At 38.7% G+C, this 18,971-nt stretch overlaps 1 protein-coding gene across 1 annotated transcript in view; it reads left to right on the forward strand.

Annotated features, from left to right (window-relative positions):
- The window catches only part of LOC115437816 (phospholipid phosphatase-related protein type 4-like), an 86,443-nt gene extending 69,829 nt beyond the window's left edge, over positions 1–16,614 (forward strand). Inside the window, exons 7-11 of the mRNA XM_030161168.1 lie at positions 397–532; positions 2,638–2,866; positions 10,302–10,917; positions 11,226–11,358; positions 13,910–16,614. Of these exons, the coding sequence (XP_030017028.1) occupies positions 397–532; positions 2,638–2,866; positions 10,302–10,917; positions 11,226–11,358; positions 13,910–14,844 (2,049 nt within the window). The 3' untranslated portion in view covers positions 14,845–16,614. The remainder of the gene's footprint in view (positions 1–396; positions 533–2,637; positions 2,867–10,301; positions 10,918–11,225; positions 11,359–13,909) is intronic.
- Positions 16,615–18,971: the final 2,357 nt, after the last annotated feature.

Below are 18,971 nucleotides of genomic sequence, written 5' to 3' on the forward strand. Positions count from 1 at the left end.
CAAAGTGATCAATAAAATGAACAAAAATGAAAAATACATCAACAAAATAATAAGCAACATGAACAAAACAAGAAAAGCACTCGGAGAGCACAGACCTCCGCCTAGACAGATCTGCCCCCCCCCTCCCAATCACCACCAAAATTTAATCACTTCTTCCTTGTGCCAGTATCAACATTTCCTGAAATTTTCATCCAAATCCGTCCATAACTTTTTGAGTTATCTTGCACACAAACAAACAAATACGCACACACACAAACACACAAAGCAAAGTGATCACAGTACCTCCTGGCAGAGGTAATTATGATGCAGAGTGGTGTACTAAATGAAGACAAATGTGTTCAAGTTTCCATGTTATGCTATTAACAATACCCTGTGTCTGCATGTGTTTGCATGTAGGGTGTGTATGCAGTGGGGAATTTCCAACCAAGTGAAGATCGTTCCAGAACTCGACCATCTCTACCCACTCTGAGAGAACCCCCCCTGTCCTCCTTACCCAATGTCAGCCAATCAGCAGTCAGCAACAGTCACCCAGGTAACACTGTCCACGCCAGATGAAATGCAGGTTCCCCCAGAGTCTTAAAGGACACATTCGGTCTAAAAATTAAGTCTTAATTAAAAAATTAAGTGTGCATGAACATTGCGTCCTGGTAGACAGCACACCACGTAGGCTGAGGGTTTGATTCCCTGCCCAGGTCCTGTGCTGCATGTCGTCTCTACTGTCTCTAATAAAGGCTCAAATATATCACAGTAATTCATGTCATTTTCTTCCTCAGTTTTGTTTGGGCTGGTCTGAAATGGCATCAAGAAAAAAAAGTCATATTATGTAATATTTTGTCATTTAAATATCCCAAAACATGTGTGACTATGTTAAGTATTTTGTTAAGTTAGATTATGTGAAATGTGTCCAACAGTGTTCACTTTCAGAGGATTGTGCGACTTGTTTCAGTGTAACAGCCCACTCATTCAGTCACTTGTCAAAAGCTCCATATCCCTTCTACTAATGTTCAAATGTGACTAATGTGAACATCGCCTGTAAACATAAGTTCTGCCTGAGCCATGTCAGATAGGATTTCATTACTCATAAGCTGATGCTCTCAAAATACTGAGCATTTAAGCATTTGAGCTGTAAATAAAAATGCTCAGAATTACTTTTTAGTTAGTGTATAATCACCTGAAAATGTGAAACAGGTTTTTGTTACCATGTAATGAGCCGTTTATAATCTACAGGAAACACATCACATTTAACAGAGTCCATGAGGATTCTAACACTTCTTATTTTTTAGTTGGTGTCATCCAACATTAAAATACTTTATTGTTACCTATGTCTGAGTGTCGACCTGCAAGCACTGACTCAAACCTTTTTGCATTTGTTGTGGTCGCTGTAGTAGAGAGGAGGGTGTATTCAGTTCACTGCATCACTGGATGTCGCTAAGTATCATAATCTGAACAGACTTTATTACTTTGGTGAAATAAAAAAAAAAAAAATTAAAAAATCATATTTGGTTCCTTACCCGTAAGTGGCAAAAAAAAAAAAAAAAAAAAAAAAATTCCAAGAAGTATATATAAAAGATACAAGAAAAACACACTTAAGGTGAACGGAACATGTATTTTAGAACATTAGAACATCACTTTTAGAACATTAGACCAACATAAGTGCTGATCCAGACCCCTGTCCGCACACACATTATCACTTTAAACATCATTCCTTACATTAGTACCATTGCTTCATGGTACCTAATAAAGCACTTAAACTGGGGGTGTCAAACTCATGTTAGTTCAGTTCCACATTCAGCTAAATTTGATCTGCAGTGGGCCGAACCAGTAAAATAATAACATAATAATATATAAATAATGTCAACTCCAAACTTTTCTCAATGTTTTAGAGCAAAAAAAGATAAATTTACTTTATGAAAAGGTTGACATCTGCAAACTGTCCTTTCAAAAGATGTGAATAACATGAACAAACTGGAAAAATAAGTGTAATTTTAACAATATTCAGCTTCAGTTTATCATTTCCACATGTACATTATAACTTACAGATCACAGTGGATCTACAAATGCACAAAACATTGAGTAACAGGCAGAATATTGTTAAAATTGTACCTATTTCTCTTAAGAAATTTCAGGTTGTTCATATTTGTTCAGGTTATTCACATTTTTTGCGAAATTATACTTTGTTTTAGTGAAAATACATGAAAATATTTACATTTACAAAGAGAAACATTTGGAGTTGTCATATTTATATGTTATTATAATAGTATTTGACTGGTCTGACCCACTGGAGATTGAATTGGTCTGAATGTAGAACCTGAACTAAAAGGATTGTTAATATTTTAGTGTAATTTTTGTATTTCACAAATTCATCCCAAGGGCTGGACTGGACCCTTTGGCGGGCTGCATTTGACCCCCAGGCTGCATGTTTGACACCTGTGACTTAAACTCACTGTTCATGCAGAGGTGGACCTTGTAGACCCTGTAGACCACATTGGACCTGAGATTGTTGACTCACTGCGTGGAAATTACAAAAAAAATAGTCACTTGCCCAATAAAGGGTTAACATAAGAAAAAAAACAAAACAAAGCTAGTCCCCTTATATGTGTACAATTAAAGAGTCTGACCCTTGTTGTCCTCTGATAGGCCACCACACTCTAGTTCCCAGCCAACCAGAGCCCATCATTACCAGGACCTCCTCCCACACTTTGTCTCCGAACCCACCTGAGCCGATCCTGACGCGGAGCTCCTCCTACCGAGAGCCGTCTCTGTCCAATCTGAAGAGAGCCAGCGCCGAGGTGGAGGTGATTACTCCATCCAGTCCGCTGGGTAACCGTGACAACATGATGACCTTCAGCAGCAGCACTCTGCCAAGGTAACAGCTGTTTATGGAGCTCATACTGTAGTTTGGACAGAAAAAGGATGGAGCTTTGTTTGACACATGCATTGTAACACCTACAGTTCAACTGGTGTTTCTAACGCAACCATTTGGTACCAAACTTTATTTTTGCATTTTCAGTGTTCAACACAAGATATAACTCAAAAAGTAGATAATTAAAAGGATCTTGGCTGGTTTTTCTGTAAGTCTGGCTGACTTGTTCTGATTTTTGCCCTCGCTGCAGGGTAGGGTCATCAGTTTGTCGTCCGTCCATATGTGCAAAAACTTTGGCGTGGACTGAAGGCTGAGGGTTTTCAAGTGTAATGACTGTTAAATTTGTGAAACTTTTTCTCATTAGAAGTTCTTTGAAAACACAGTGAGGGAGCCATAATCATCAGCAGCACAAACTCCAACTGAATCAGGCCCAAGAAGTTCAGGAAAATAAATGTTTTATTCAGTGTTTAAGCTCTTCCCCACATGTGCACAAGTTCAGGTTTAAGCACCTGATTCATCAGTTTGATAAATGGTAAAACTTCTAATGGTGTAATGAGCTGCTTTCCCCTCCACTGGCTCAGACGTTTCCTCCATCTTAAATGGTTTGGTTCGATGTCTTGTACCTTAGAAGGGTAATAGAAGGATCAAACTTTTCTGCCTCGTATTTCAGGCTCTGCGCAGGTGAAAAGTTGTCTGATGGTGATAAGTGCTTTCTGAGGTCCTTTTCATTCATTGACATTATCCCACATACTGGCTGAGTCAGCCACTATTGGCCACTGCAGATACACAATGAGACAGAAAGGTTTAGTCCTGTCGTCACTGTTCTCTGTGGTCACGGAAGATTAGAAGTTACTTAAATGAATCTAAATGACTGGGCTGTTGATTTAGATACATCATTCATATAGATACTGTAGAAAGTCATATTCATCACGTTTTTTCAATGCTGATTCAGTATTTATGCAAAGGTTGTTTATTAAACCACAATTTTACAGCAAAAATTAACTTACAGAAAAGTAATTTTCTGTAAATAAAAATAATCTAGTCAAGGATATTTTTCATTGCCACAGGTGGAAAGCAGTGGTGGCTGCTCATCTTTCAGACAGGGGAAGCTCATTGTCGGCTTACATCAAAAAAAAGTCAAGTTATTTAAACATAAATTCGTCCCTCCGATCCTTTTTAAGAAAATGGTCAGTGACCTTATCCTACCAACTAAACAAGAAAATGCTGAAATTATGTTAAATTGAAACAAGGAAGTCCAATGAGTGTATTTTATTTACAGTGCAAGAAATGAACAAGTCATTTGGTAGTGGTTTCTCTCTCCATTTCACAGCAGAATGTGTGACGGTATTAAACTGAACTGTGTCAGTGAAGGAGTAGATCTGAAAACAGCTGTCAATCAAATGGGATTCAGCCTTTCGACTGATCCTCCAATCAGCACGTGAAAGCTCAGCGTCCAGCCCGGCCGAGCTCCGCCCACAGCTCCATTCACCCCCAGAGATGCCAAGCGTCCGGGGGCGGGACAACATGGTGGCATTTATCCAATTAGCGTCCAGTTTTGAGGCAAAAACTGTTCCACTCAGTCCCATTGAAGTGCATGGACGCTGAGAGTCTACGGACAAATGCACTGAGCAGAGATCGAATGAGAAAACAGAGACACGGGAATGGAGGAGAAGTGAACAACATCCAGTCTGATGATTTGTGATAAAGCTGATTCTGAACGAACTCGTCTGTGAGATGAACGTGTTCTAACACATTTGGAGTCAATGAAATGTCAACACAACCGAACAGATTTAACCATTTAATTTGAGTCATTTTAGGGGAAGCTGAGCTTCCACTGCAGTCTGGGAGAAATCTCCTCTGGTGGAAAGTAACATAGTATGAACACTTTATTGTAATTGCGAGTACAATTTAATTGGCATCTCTACTTTACTTGAGTATTTTTCGGATGACTTTTTACTTTTACCCCCTTCATTTTAACACAAATATCTATCTTTTCTACTCCTAACGTCTTTATTTTCAACAGGCATGTTACATTATTTGTTTATTTGCAGTCTTCAGTCTACACATGCACAAAACAACACACAAAAAGATGAACCAATGGTGTATAGTGTATTCCTGTAATTTTTTTGAGACATTTCAGGAAACAAAAAAAACTTTGATTTGATGATTTAGGCAAAAAAAGGTCATTTTTGTCAAACTTAAGCTATTATTTCAGGAAGGTGATGATATCAAACATAACACAACTAGCAATGCAGACAAGAGATACTGAATGAACGTATACTGACATGTATGATGAGATTTACAGTGAACTTTGCACAGAAACAGGTGTTAAAACTGTAGGAATAGTTAACTTCGTTTTGCCTCCATTCATAAGAAAAGTAATTGTAAGAAAATATATCTAAGTTTGTCATGATAAGATTTTCCAGCTAATGTTGACCTAGATTTAACAAGTAACAATGAAACACGATTTTCATAATGTCCCTGTGGAGAAACAGAATTGGTTTCCTTATTTTAAAAGACTTAGAGATATTCTGTCTCAAATAACTGTGTCTTTGTAGCTTGAACAATCACAACTAGCTTAAATGTTGTTATATTCCCCATTAGATGTGTTATGGTCTTAAGCAGTGAGACTTGTATTCTAGTTTGAAGAAATCTACCCATGCCAAATTTGTTTACCCCATTGGCATTTTTGTCTTATCTGCCTTCCTTCTAGTTGGTTTTTTGTAATGTTCCACTGCTTTGTCTGAATCCTGAGCAGTCTGTCTACTCTCTCCTACAATTATTAAAAAGACCAGAAATGTGAAAGAATTGCCTGTTCATCTGAGGAAGAAGCATACAAGCCTGTGTGGGTGTAACTGTGAAAACAACTTGATGTGAAAGCAGGACTAAAAAATACAGTGCTCTGTGGAGCCTAGCGGGGGTTTTGGCATTTTCCTACAGCGCTCACAGGTGTTAAAGTAACTTACCACAGAACTGACTGTGACAAATAAAAGAGACACAAAAGAGGGTGTCAATAATGATTAAATGGTAGAGTTCAATTTGGTATTAAGGAAGCAGCGGCACCCAAAGTGACAAGGATTATGTGCTCAATCTGTCCCTATGGTGCTGTGTGGCTCCCCGTCTTATTATGTTTTTCATTAAATGGATCTGAAAAAGTAGAGAACAACACAGTAAGCAAATGTCTTACCTGCTCCCCAAGCTAATTTAATTTTAGGTGCCCTGTTTTTAGCTCGCAGTGCTTCTGTACTTCAGAGAGAAGGGCATCAGTCTCCATCACAAACATACTTAGAGCACATGCAGAGTGTAACGCTTTTAAGGATGAGGGTCGACTGTCTGGGCCTGTGTTGTCAGAATGCCATTTTGTTTCCAAATAAATGGCGGCTGCTCCATTTGTCGCTAACTTTAACGCTGCCAAAACTCAGTCACTGTGCAGTAATCTGTTGTGAGACCCACTTGTACCATGTGGCAAGAGCAGAGCCAGAGAGAATACTGGATTTTCTGGAAGAAAGTTACTGACTGAGGCTGACATGTAATATCCAACTGTCGGAGCTGAACTGTGAAGAACTGAGGCAGCTACAGCACAGCACTCAGATTTGGATGAAGGCCCTGGTTCGACACAAGATACTGTGTTTGTTTTGGATCGTAGACAGTACTCTATGGTGTAATTAAAATATCAGTTCTGCAATATATCGTGATATTTCATTTCACAATACTGTGTCGATATTAAAAAGTAATATAGCGATATTTTTAGGTGTTTATCCAAATGCAGATATTGTTGAGGTTCATTTTTGTTTTTCTTTTTTGTTTATATTTTATTTATTATTATTTAACACTCCATAATGTTCGTTCCTTTGTTGGGTTTGCACAAAAATAATGCTATGATGTTAGTTATGAACCAATAGAATATGAACATTTGAACAGAATCTTAAACTGTAATGTCTGTAAAACAGAATTTAAGTTTGAACACAGGAAAATTTAGTGATACAACATTAGATCCTGTTCTGATCAAATAAAAATGTGTTTAGTATTTGAGCATATTTCTGGTGTAACTTGATTCTTCAAGGAAATAATCATTTAAAAAAAAGAAACATACAAAAAATTGCTTTTTAAAAGTATCATGGTATATCGTGATATATCATATCATGATCCTAGTATTGTAATTTGTATCGTATCACCAGATTCTTGCCAATACAAACCCCTAGTAATTACCGCCTTCTTGTTAAAGGAGTGACATTTAGCTTTTTTTAAATGGAATTATTCATTTTCAAACATTTCCCTGTGGTCTACATAAAGTGTAAATGCTATGCTTGGGTCTGAATTCTTCATTAATTCAACTCCACAGGTCCATCTTCAACCCTATTTCTGACTAATGACACCAGAAAGGTGGTTTTGAGCGCTGGCCCTTTAAATGCAAATGAGCCACTTCAGGCCCCACCCCCTACAGGTTATTGGCTGTGCTGCTCTGTCCTGTTCAACCAACAACTGAACATTTTAGGTAATCTGCTCAAAGTCTGGACATATTTTCAGTATGGAGTACAACCACTGCTGCTGACAAACAAAGATGGCTTATTTGGAGAAATGTTCGTCGGAAGTCTTGACCTTATATGTGCAAATGTCGTGACGTAACTAGTTATAGATGTAACAAATTAAGCAGGAATTAAAATGGGTTGTAGAAATCCACTCAATTTTTGCCAAAATAAATATAAAGACAGTTTTGCAGCACCTGGAGGGTTCAAATTCAAACTTTATGAACTATTCGGGTCCAAATACACAAACAAATGAACCAAAGACTAATAAAAGTAGGTTTAGCTCTTCAAGGTACAGTAGTTATAATAAAATCATATTCATTTATGGTATAAGCTTTGCATTATTCAAGGTCTGGAAACACAACAGTTGTCCTTCTCTAAATCAGGCCTGTATGATAAAAGTCTGTGTTAGAATATATAAGAGGCTAAACAAGGTTTCAGCCTGTTGTCTGTCTGGAATACCCAGAATGCACTCTGGCTTCACAGCACAAGTCACAAAGTACAAGGTGTAAATGAACAAAGATCACACTTGCCTCTTCTATTTTCGGACAAACTTACACACATCACACCACATTTGACATGTCTATTTAGGACTTCAGGTCATAAATAGACATGTGCATCTATACTGGAATTCCACCTTCCAGTCTATGGGGAGTGGAATTTCTGATGTTAAACAACAGAGATTTACATCAAAAATCAGTGTACATAATATTTTTGCTATTGAAATATGTACAATAAGACTATAGATAATTGAAGTCTTCATGTTGTCTTTACAGGTCATATTTCCTTCTGCTTTAAAACAGATTACAGATTTCTTTATTGTTATTTGACAGCACAGGGTACATCAAACAAAATTTCGATCGATGATTAGGGACATTGGGCCGCTGTAACTGGTGTGCCACCACTGAACTGAAAATATTTAATATGTTACTTTAAATGAGTTGTGTCATTCTCAAAACTTTTGGCCATGAATGTATGGAAGATAATTAAAGAAAATATTATCTCTCCAAATAAGAAATGATTGGCTTCTGTTCTTTCATGTGGCATTTTGTTTATGTGGTGTTTTTTGTTTGTGAATCCCACTCACAAAAGCAGAATGTTGGGGTGTGTAAATTCAATCCTTTCACAGATTCATTGTGTCTTTTATGAGAAACTTATTCATCAATGCTATTAGTGTTACTCTTAATGACAATATCTTTATTTGGATTACAAGAGAAATATTTTTAGTGGTCTCTGTAGTGAGCAAAAATGACAAAAATTTTACTGCAACATTAACTGATAAAAAATGAAACCAGGCATTTCGTGAACTGACGGCTAATCCCTTTATACAAACAGTGAACTAGCCTTAACATGTGGACTCTGTGCTTACTGTCACTTAATTCTGCTTTCACATTTTTAACTTAAAAGTGTTAAACTGTCCTGTTATCCCTGTAGTGTATCCTGCATGTCCCGCAAGAGTTTATTTCCAGATAAATGTGTTATTTCTTCCTGTTTACGTAACATTAGTAAAAATCCAGACTGGCCTGAACACTGGCCTGAATCGTGTGGTGAAGAAATAGAGGAAAACAAACACATTTGTTTTGTTTTAATGTTAGTTTTTTGACAATACAAAAAAATCCATTGGCTCAGCATTCCTTTTCAAAGTCGGGTGTCTGAGGTATTTGTCCTTAGTCTTGTATTTATTACCTGCGATAAATCACAGTCAATGTCAGAAACTGTGTTGAATAAGAAAGGATATTCACACATCCACCCCTGCTGTGTGGAAAACAAGTCGCCTGAATCAGCGTCTATGTACCTTCTGATAAAAACAGCATAAACAGGATCTGACAGTGACATATCTATAGGTGTCATGATGTATTAGTTTAAAAGGAAAACTCTCACACAAATAATGTCATGCACTGGTAGAAATAATAGGTGTTATTTGTGTTAAACATAATAAAAAATACTACAAATATAATAGGTTTGGTTCATTTGACAGTTAGGTTTAGACAGAGCTAGAGGGTAAAACACGTCTACATTTACATACAGCACTAAACAAGTGTATGATACTGCTACTGTAACCACGTATTTATCCAGTTCTAGTTGTGTATATCTCATAAAGGCATAGGTCTCAGCTGTATTAATGTTTTTTTGAGTATTAACTTCTATCTACAGTACTGTGCAAAAGTCTTAGGTATTCTTTATCTTTGTGGTTTTTGCAGTTTGTTATGTCTTTATTTCTAACAAGAAATAAGTAGGAATTATATGCAGCGTTGAAACACACACACAAAATAAAATTCAATCAGAATTAAACATCTTGTGTGGGTAAAGTCAGTACTTAGTGTGACTTCCATTTGCATTCAGTGAATGTTCAACTCTCTTTGTTGACTGTCTGGATGTTGTCTTAAACACACCTTCAGAATGACCCAGAGGCTCGCATTGTTATCCTTCAGTCTGTCCAGATTGTCCCATATAGCTTCTACAATATTCAAATTTTTTCTGAAATGCATTTTTGTTTTTAGTGCTGATTTGCTGTATATGGCAGTTGTATAAATATTACAACAAAGACTGAGAAATGCATATGTGTGGTCATTGTTCTGCTCAAACAAACCTTATGGAGGTCTAAGGCTTTTGCACTGTATTGTATAAGCATATAACATTTACATGTGTACAGTAACTTTACTATGGAATGCAGTGTGTCAGACATTACTCACTATCAGCCAATGTCTGGTCAGCAACTCTAAGAGGAAGATAAATCCATAGATAGACCCAGGTTCGCAGATTTATAGTACAGAGTACAGCTTTCATATATTGACAGGACGCCACCAAAAATCAATGTCAGTTTCAGTGTATGTAACTAGAAAATCTGATGCATTCTTACTACTACTTACTTCTCTGTCTTGATGAAGTTTTTGCTCTTCCTCATCCTCCAGGTCCCATGGAGGATCGTCATTAGAAGAAGGCCGGATTCCTCGACGCCATGCCTCCATACACGCTTCAATGGACTCAACACGGTCAAAGCAGCTGCTGAGCCAGTGGAAGAACAAGAATGACAACAGGAAGCTGTCACTACAGGTGATGGATGGAATAAGGCCGGCCCCCTCCTCGTCACCACAGAGGAACATGGAGCTACGCTGTTCCTCTGAACCATCTGCCATGGGCCTGGAGGCAGAGCTCCGTGCTGGGACTCACATACCTGTAATCACTGGTCAGGAAGCAGAGCTGCGTGCTGGGGCTCACATCCCGGTGCAGTACATGAAACTCGCTGCTAGCTCCGTTCCTATGGCCAATCACAATCACCTGACCCATAACGGCAACACCGGATTGACAGGCGGAGCCAGAGTGTCCATCCAATCAAGACCCGGATCCTCTCAGCTGGTTCACATACCTGAGGAGGAAAACATGGCCATCAAGGATCAGGAGAGTGAATCAGAGGATAGCATTATGGACGGGGGCGGGTCAGTGAGAGAAAAATGGCTCAGAGTGGCTGAGAAGACCACGATTCCTTGCAGACCACTCAGTGCAGGTGGACAGCCTCGTCTGATGCAGGTGAATATTCTCATGTAGTCATTCTTTTCTATTGTTTAATAGGTTTACCATCTTTCTGTCTGTCTGAGTATTATCAGGATTTGCTGACAAATGGATCAGTGTAAACCTTATCCAGTATTATGTAAAGGTAATCTGCAGTGGAATATGTAGTTTACAAAATTGCAGAATTGCATATTCAGATCACAGGCAGCAATTACTGACATATACTTTAGGACCCTAGGTAATACTGGCCCAGGGCAGAAAGGAGGTAAGAATAAACTAAAATAAAGCACATGGTAAAATATTTCACTGGCTACTTCCTTTTCCAGGTGATAGCCTTATCCAAACAGCAGGGTCTCCTCCACTCTCCTCGGTCAGAGGACGGCGGATCCATCCGGTACCGAGCACTGACAGACCAGGACCCATCACCACCGGCCTCCACCACCGGAGCCATAGGTGGAGGTCAGCGCTCATACATCACTGTTATTCATTAGTTTATACATTAAAACAACATTACAACGACAGCAATTCAAATACTTCTTTTTTGCATAGGATACAACCTGCATTTTCTAAAAACCTGTAACCTTCTACACTGAGCTTTGCACTGCTGAATAATACAATGTGGATTATTTGTGATATAAAATGGAAGAGAATTCTGGTTTTTCGGTTATAGAGAAATGAAGGTGTTAAGACTCTTAGTAGCTCTGGAAGTTTCACATGACATAGCATTTAACACCTACAGTTTATCTATAGGGATTGGAACTGCAAACAGAGCTGATAAAAGACCAGGTATGTGACTAAAACTGGTACTATGTTAATTTTAAACTAAATTTCAACTAATTAAAGAATAATTAAATCACTTTTGCAAATGGCCAAACGTTCAGTGACAGCTTTGAGCAGATTGTGCCATACACACATTAGTCATTACTGAGAAACTTTAGAGCCTCCCAGCCTCACTGCCAATTTAGTATAACTGATACTTCTGGGGATACTTGACATTTTCCCAGAGTTGGATGATCAGAGAGTACCGACTCTGTTTGAAGCTGAGTTACAGTAAATATTACAGTGAAGCCACAAAGAGCGCAGCTCACTTAGTTCTCATGAAGTGAGCAGTAGTGTTAGATTCACTGGAGTTCATATCAGTGTGCACTTAGATACAGGCAACATTTCAACAGGCTATTCATGGAATATTTGAAGTATTTCATTTACTTCTATTATCCTGTTCTGTTTATGGAAGCCTCACATTTATGTTGTTCTGTTTACTCTGGATGACAGCTCAGGTTGTTTCATGAGCTGTGTGAGAGCTCTGATGAAAATGCCAGGTGTAATGTTAGCTGCTGTTAACCAATTAACATTGTGTCATTTTAATCCTTAAAGGCCTTAAAATCCAAGATACATAGGGTCAGTTCCAGGGTCAGTACAGTTTTGTTTTGTTTTTTTTTTAATTGTGTTTTTATTGGAAAAGGAGCAAGATATCTCTGCATTAACATTCATACATATGATATCTATTAGAGTCCTTTTTGTTTTTCTTATTTTATACATACAACAGTGTCAAACAGAAAAAAAAAAAAAACATGAACTGAGTACTTACAGTTTTGGTACTTCTCACTTAAAAAAAAAAGACAATTACAGTTTTCAATACCTCTGGGTTCTTTAAAAATTACACATGTTTATGCAAAAGTAAAACATTCGCAAAGAATAAATACAGGGAGATTATAAAGAAGAAATTCTTAGAGGAGTGATACAAATTCTGGGCGGCTAGAGGATACAAATTTAATCCATTTGTCCCAAGTGTGGTAAAATTTATCCCTCTGGATTCTGATAGAGTAAGTCAATTTTTCCATTTTGAAAATTTGCAAGACGGTCTCGTACCAGTCTTTTAATGTTGGTGGAGTTGGCTTTAGCCACCTTCTTGTAATAGATTTCTTGCTGGCTGCTAAAAGCGCCTGTAATAATTTGGTATCCTCCCTCCATTCTAGTACTGAGACATCACCAAACATAGATTTTCAAAGTTATAGGGAACATGAACCTTGAAGACCGATATTAAAGTCCTGTGAATATCCCTCCAATATTGGTGCATCTTGGGGCAGTCCCAGAACACATGATAATGGGTCAGTACTGTTTATGTTGACAATTCTTCAAAAGCCCTTTTTCCACCACAGGAAAAAGTCCCTAGTAGAAGGGTAGGACTTTTCAGATTCCGCAGAATTCTTATGAGGCAGATGGAGCTGTGTGCTGACAAACACTGAAATAAAAAATTAAAAGTTCCTTGGAGTGTTTGTAAAAAAGAGGCTGAGCTAGGAAAGATGGAACATTTGGCTCTGGATTTCCATGTTAGAGTGTCAAATACTCCAAAATACTCCAATATTAACAAGTGGTGCAAGGTACAACAAACCCCACCCCTCACACATGTTGTACTGTATTTTATTTTGGCATCGATCCAGCTGTCATCATCATGTCTATGGGTGTGCTGATGTCAGCATATACATAGACGGCATAGACAAATTTCTGCCATTACAAGTAAATGGAAAAAAAGATTTTAAAAATTCATAAAAAATTGGAACTTTGACCTACTTTTCCCAAAATGTAATGGCATCTATTCTGGGTCACTGGCAATTTATAAACCCAATTTGGTATGAATTCAACCAATAGTTTTGCTGCTGAAGTGTTAACAAACAAAGACTCAAACCAAACCAAAAACAATAGCCCTTGCCTCCCCTTAAGGGGGCAGGGTAATAATACTACAGTCCACCAGCAGTAGGCCTGTAGCACATTTCAGCTGCAGGAAAACTGCCATCGTGCCATCGCTACTGTTAACTATACTGAAATTGTTATTAATTCCAAATGAAATATGCATCTTTTTCCTGTTATGTAATTAGAATTCACACACACACCGTACGAACCTAGTGTTTTAAACATGAACTGGAGTGTTACAGCATCATCAAATACTGCAGGGGGTCGGCAGTTTCTGCAAGAGGTTTGACTGACTCCTTCATTTGTCCTGTTCAATTAGGAGGAGGTTTGGAAAGAAGTGGCAGCATTGTTCGTGTTGAAGCTCACCCAGAGGCCAGATCCAACAAACCAGTGGTGAAACCTCCGAGCACCGATGGAAGCGGCTCCTGGAGGTGGAAACCACCAGAACAACGGGCATCACTCCGACATTCCACCTTCGCCCTCAACGACTTGAACAGACACACGGACAGCTGTGATTCGCTGAGAGATGGCGGGTCGGTGGACGGACGGAGGAGTGTGGCAGGGACCGAAACAGAGAGCGAAGGGGGGGGGGATGGAGGTGGAGGTGGACCAGGAGGAGGAGGGGGAGGGGGAGGAGGGGGAGGAGGAGGAGGCATGATATACACTAACCATCCTCACGTTGTTCACCCGTTACATCCTTTACATCCCAATAACAACTTCCCACACCCTGTTTTCAATCCCAACAATCCCAATAATGTCAACTTTCATCCTAACTTTAACCCTAACTCCAACAGCTCCAACATGCCATTCACCCCCAACACCACCTTCGCTCCGCCGTTCCACCCCCACCCTCAGGCCATCACCACCATCAGAGTTACCCCAGTGGAGGGGACGGCCGCTAGCAGCGACGGCGGCTCCGACTGCCAATCTGTGGCCTCGTCCAGCCGTGAATCTACCCTGAGGAGGAAGAGCGCCTCCAACATGGCCCACGCTCCAGATCGAGGTCCCACCCCAGACCTCCAAAACAACCACCACATGTATGACGACAGTAACCGCCTTGACAACGACAGCAGCACCCGTTTCCACGAAAACCTCAGAAGTTTCCAAGACAGCGCCAACTACCACGCTCTCCCAACCAACAGGCAGCTGCAGGGGGTGTTTGCCCGTCCCAGTCCAACGCCTCCGCCTACCCTACCCCGTCCCATCCTGACTCACACTCCGCCTCCTACTCTGGGGTTGGCCTATAAAGAATAAATGATCTTAAACACAGTCCTGTGATGAAGTGATAACCAAGATGCTGCTTGGGCCAAAAATGGGAGGACGTTTAGTTCAAATTGACCACCACATGCCAATATGGGATGGTGTTTTGCCTCTGGCCAATTAGGACACACTGTGTAGTTGTGTCCATCCAGCACCCTTACTGGTATGGTACCCAGTTGAATAGTTTATGTCTTGCTTTCATATAAAATAAAGGCTTAAAACCTGTTAGCGAAAGGTCCATGATCCACTCTGGGTCAAAAGCCATAGGGCAGACACTATGATTGTGTTTACATGTGCATCAGTATCCCATTTATGAGGCTTTTCCCGGTTTTGATCAAATTCAGGATGTGGTGTTTACATGGAACATACAGAATCTGGTCTTTCATAACAGGACGGTGTCCTGGTTACTGCATGCTGTTTGATGTTTACTACACAAACCAGCAGCTTAGTCTGATGTTCCTGTGAATAGTGAAGCCCTACCCTTACATTAATCTCCTGTTAAAAATGAGGCCACTTTGGCATACAGTGAACAACTTAGAACTATTAGTAGGGCTGTTCCTTTAGTTTTTCCACTGGGAACTTACTTGGTCCAGTAGATGTGGGGTGCAGGGTTTCTGTAGGTCTTTGAAAGTCTTAAAGTCAACCATCTGAAACTGGCCGCACCTTTTGCACAAAAAAAGAAAAAAAAAAAAAACACTTGAATTTAGAACCCTGAGGGCATTAAACGCACATGGGAAATCAGAGTAACATGAAGCTGCTGTAAAAGGCCACCAGCAAACATTTTCAGTATTCTGCTATTTCCAGGCCAGGCACAACAGTAGTAGTAGTAGTAGTCTGAAAAAGATCTTAAAAGTCTTGTAACATCTTGTAATCTTTTTCAGATCTAACATAACATTACATTTGATAAATAACCATATTGTGAAAAAAGAAACCAAGCAAAATAAATAGGCACTTAAGCCCTTTTCTCATGGAACCAGGTAATTTGTAATAATTGTGGAAGTTGTCTGTGATCTTGATTCTGTGCCATATCTGTAATTTGCAAAGTAAAATTCCACCATTTCCACTGTGATAATATTAGTCCCATGCAATTTATCATCTCTGTAATATGGTATGTTTTGCGACATTTTTTGTTTGTCCCACACATTTATTTTGTTTACTGGTTGAGGATGATGGAGGCTGCACCAGTGATGATAACCGCATGCTTTAGAAGTGTTTTGGATTGAAATTCAGGAGGCTGATGTCATGATATGGCATGGATATTCTCTGAAAAAGCAAACTCAAATCCTTCAAAAGAGCAGCATCTGAAAAGATAAGATGAATGACATGCATGACAGCTACAGTAAGGAATGTTGTTTTTTTTTTTGTCACTTAACATCAGAACCAGGGAATAATGTCAGCAAATTCAAGTAAAAAACAGACTTTGCAAATCCCAGATATAGGGGGTTAATTTCCAAATCACTAGAGGGCCATAAGTTATACTAGTCCTGTGAAAATAGGGGCTTAAAAAACAGAAACACATGTTGAATTCCATCTGAAACACAAGACTTAACTTCTCCACAAGTGAGATGCATTTGCTGCTTCCAGTGTTTATTTTTCTCTAACATCACTGAGCTGAACTGTACAGAAACAGTAACAAAAAAAAAAAAAAAAATAGGATATTTATCCCAGCGTGTGTTTCTCAAAATCGGGAAAAGGGCTTATCCAGGTTTCTGAAATCGGGACATGATGTTTATATGTACCAACACAAAAAAAAAAAAAAAAACATCGTGACCAGGATACTTAAGTCCATGTAAATGCACCCAAACAGTCCCAAAAAAACCCAACCTGCCTGTGAAAAGGACAGTAGTGAGCAGGCACCGATATATCAGAGTTGTAATCAGGGTGGCTTTTGATCGAACATTTCCTTTCTTTTTTTTTTTTTTTTAATCAATGACTTCTGAATATGCCAGATAACTTTTTGTAAATATAACACAGTGAGTGCACTTGCTTCATAGGCACAACAATAATGGGCTAAATAATGTGCAGACCCTTCGACTGACGATGGATTCAGCCTAATGACTCTGCCCCCTCCTGTATGTTATATAAAGAAACATTTATACTACTAACATTTATACATATACACTACATTTATACATATATTATCAGCATTCATCCTGTTGTTTATCACAGGCAACCTATTAATATATAAACTTTACAGTGTAACCACATGCCATTAGATGGAAATGTGCATTCAAAGCCCATGACTGTGCAGTGTTTGTACATACGAGTGTGGGTGGCCACAGTGGAAATTAACCCACAGTCTTAATCATTTGTAAGCTACATGATGTCCCTTTTGGGCAATAACAGTATCTCTTGGTGGTATTGTGTTTGTGTTGGATAAGAACAATAACATGGGGCATCCATTGTGTTAAATCTAGTAAAATCAGCACTCTATTTTCTTCATGCTGTGTATAATGATGTGCAGTATATGAGGTATGCCTACTGTGCGGTGGCTGTACTGTACTCGGATACATGCAGCATGTGAATCATCTGAACAAACTCACAGCGACTCTGATGGATGGGTTTTTCTTTGCTTTGGTTTATTTTAACAGATTTTCATGGGTGTAATTTCACCAGAGCAATAGGGCCATGATACTGAGGGAAAAAAGAAATGGGAGATTTTGTGAATAAATGTTGGAATTTGGGTCGTAAAGTTATGAGAATAAGTATGTAAGTTGTATTAACCAAACTAAGTGAGTTATTAAGATTACAAATTATACATAACAACTAAACTATATGAGTAAAGACTTATATTTGAGTCATATTTTTAGTAAAGTTATACATTTATGATATGAAGTGTAATGTTTTGAGTATAAATCATAACTATGAGAATACATTTTATTGAAAGTTTATTTAAATGCAGTAAGGAGAAGAAAGGATATTTACTGTATGTAAAAGAGTTCATAAATATTACAAGAGAAAATTATACAAGAAAGTGTGTAAAAAAAAAAAAATATATATATATATATTATTTAGAAGAAAATAACGACATTTAATGAGATTTGTCTGTGTCTACAATTAGGAAATAAGATATAATTTTGTCAAACTTCCTGAGGCAGTTAGTCATACTGTACTACTGTTATTTTGTCTTTTACTGAATAGAAGTGTTAGATTGGCCAAAGGTATTTTAATCCAAATGACAAAGTGTATTACCCTGGATTCAGTAACAATATTAAACATACATGTACACCGAAAACATTAAGCCTATAACATTCAGACCACTGACAGGAGAAGTGGGAATAATACTGAGTTTAACATTACAATGGAACCTTTCACTGGGCTTAAATAAACATTTAGTCCTCAAAGCTGATGTGTTGGAAGCAGCAAAATCAGCAACATAAGGAACTGAGTGACTTTGACCAGGTCCATATTATAACGGTGAAGACTGGGTCAGAGCATCTCCACAACTGCAGGTCTGGTTGGGTGTTCCTGTTCTGCAGTGGCTAGTGACGACCAAAACTGGACTAAACAAGGACATCCCAATCTCAAGACAATTTATCATCTATGGGAGATGTTGGATAAATAAATCTGATCCGTGGAGGTCCACCTGTCTACTTCCAGGACTTCAGGGATCTGCTGCTAACGTTTTATTCCAGATACCACAGCACACCTTCAGAGGTCTAGTGGAGATGTTTTAGTGGAAAAAGTGGAACCTACACAATATTAGACAGGTGCTAATAATGTTCTGATCCCATAGATGCTATATTGGTTGAGATCCAGTTGTTTTTGAGATACTTTTGGTCGGTTCTAACCACTTTATACTGGGAATGAACAACAACATCTGGAGATGCTCTGACCCAAGGATCTGGCCATCACTATTCCTCCTTTGTCAAAGTCGCTCAGATCCATACTTTGAACATTTTTCTGTTTGAAACATGTCAACTTCTAAATGTTCATGTGCTGCCTAATATATCTCACCCACTGACTGGTTCCATTGGAATGAGATCATCCACATTAACATCACTTTGTTTTGTTAGAATGTTGTGGCTGACAGGTGTATATGACTACAACCAACTTTTTTACAGATACCTCATCTTCTTTTCGTTTCTTTTGTTTTTTGGCCTGACCATGGTTTAGTATTA

This window comes from Sphaeramia orbicularis, chromosome 17, assembly GCF_902148855.1.
Source record: "Sphaeramia orbicularis chromosome 17, fSphaOr1.1, whole genome shotgun sequence".
NCBI lineage: Eukaryota > Metazoa > Chordata > Actinopteri > Kurtiformes > Apogonidae > Sphaeramia > Sphaeramia orbicularis.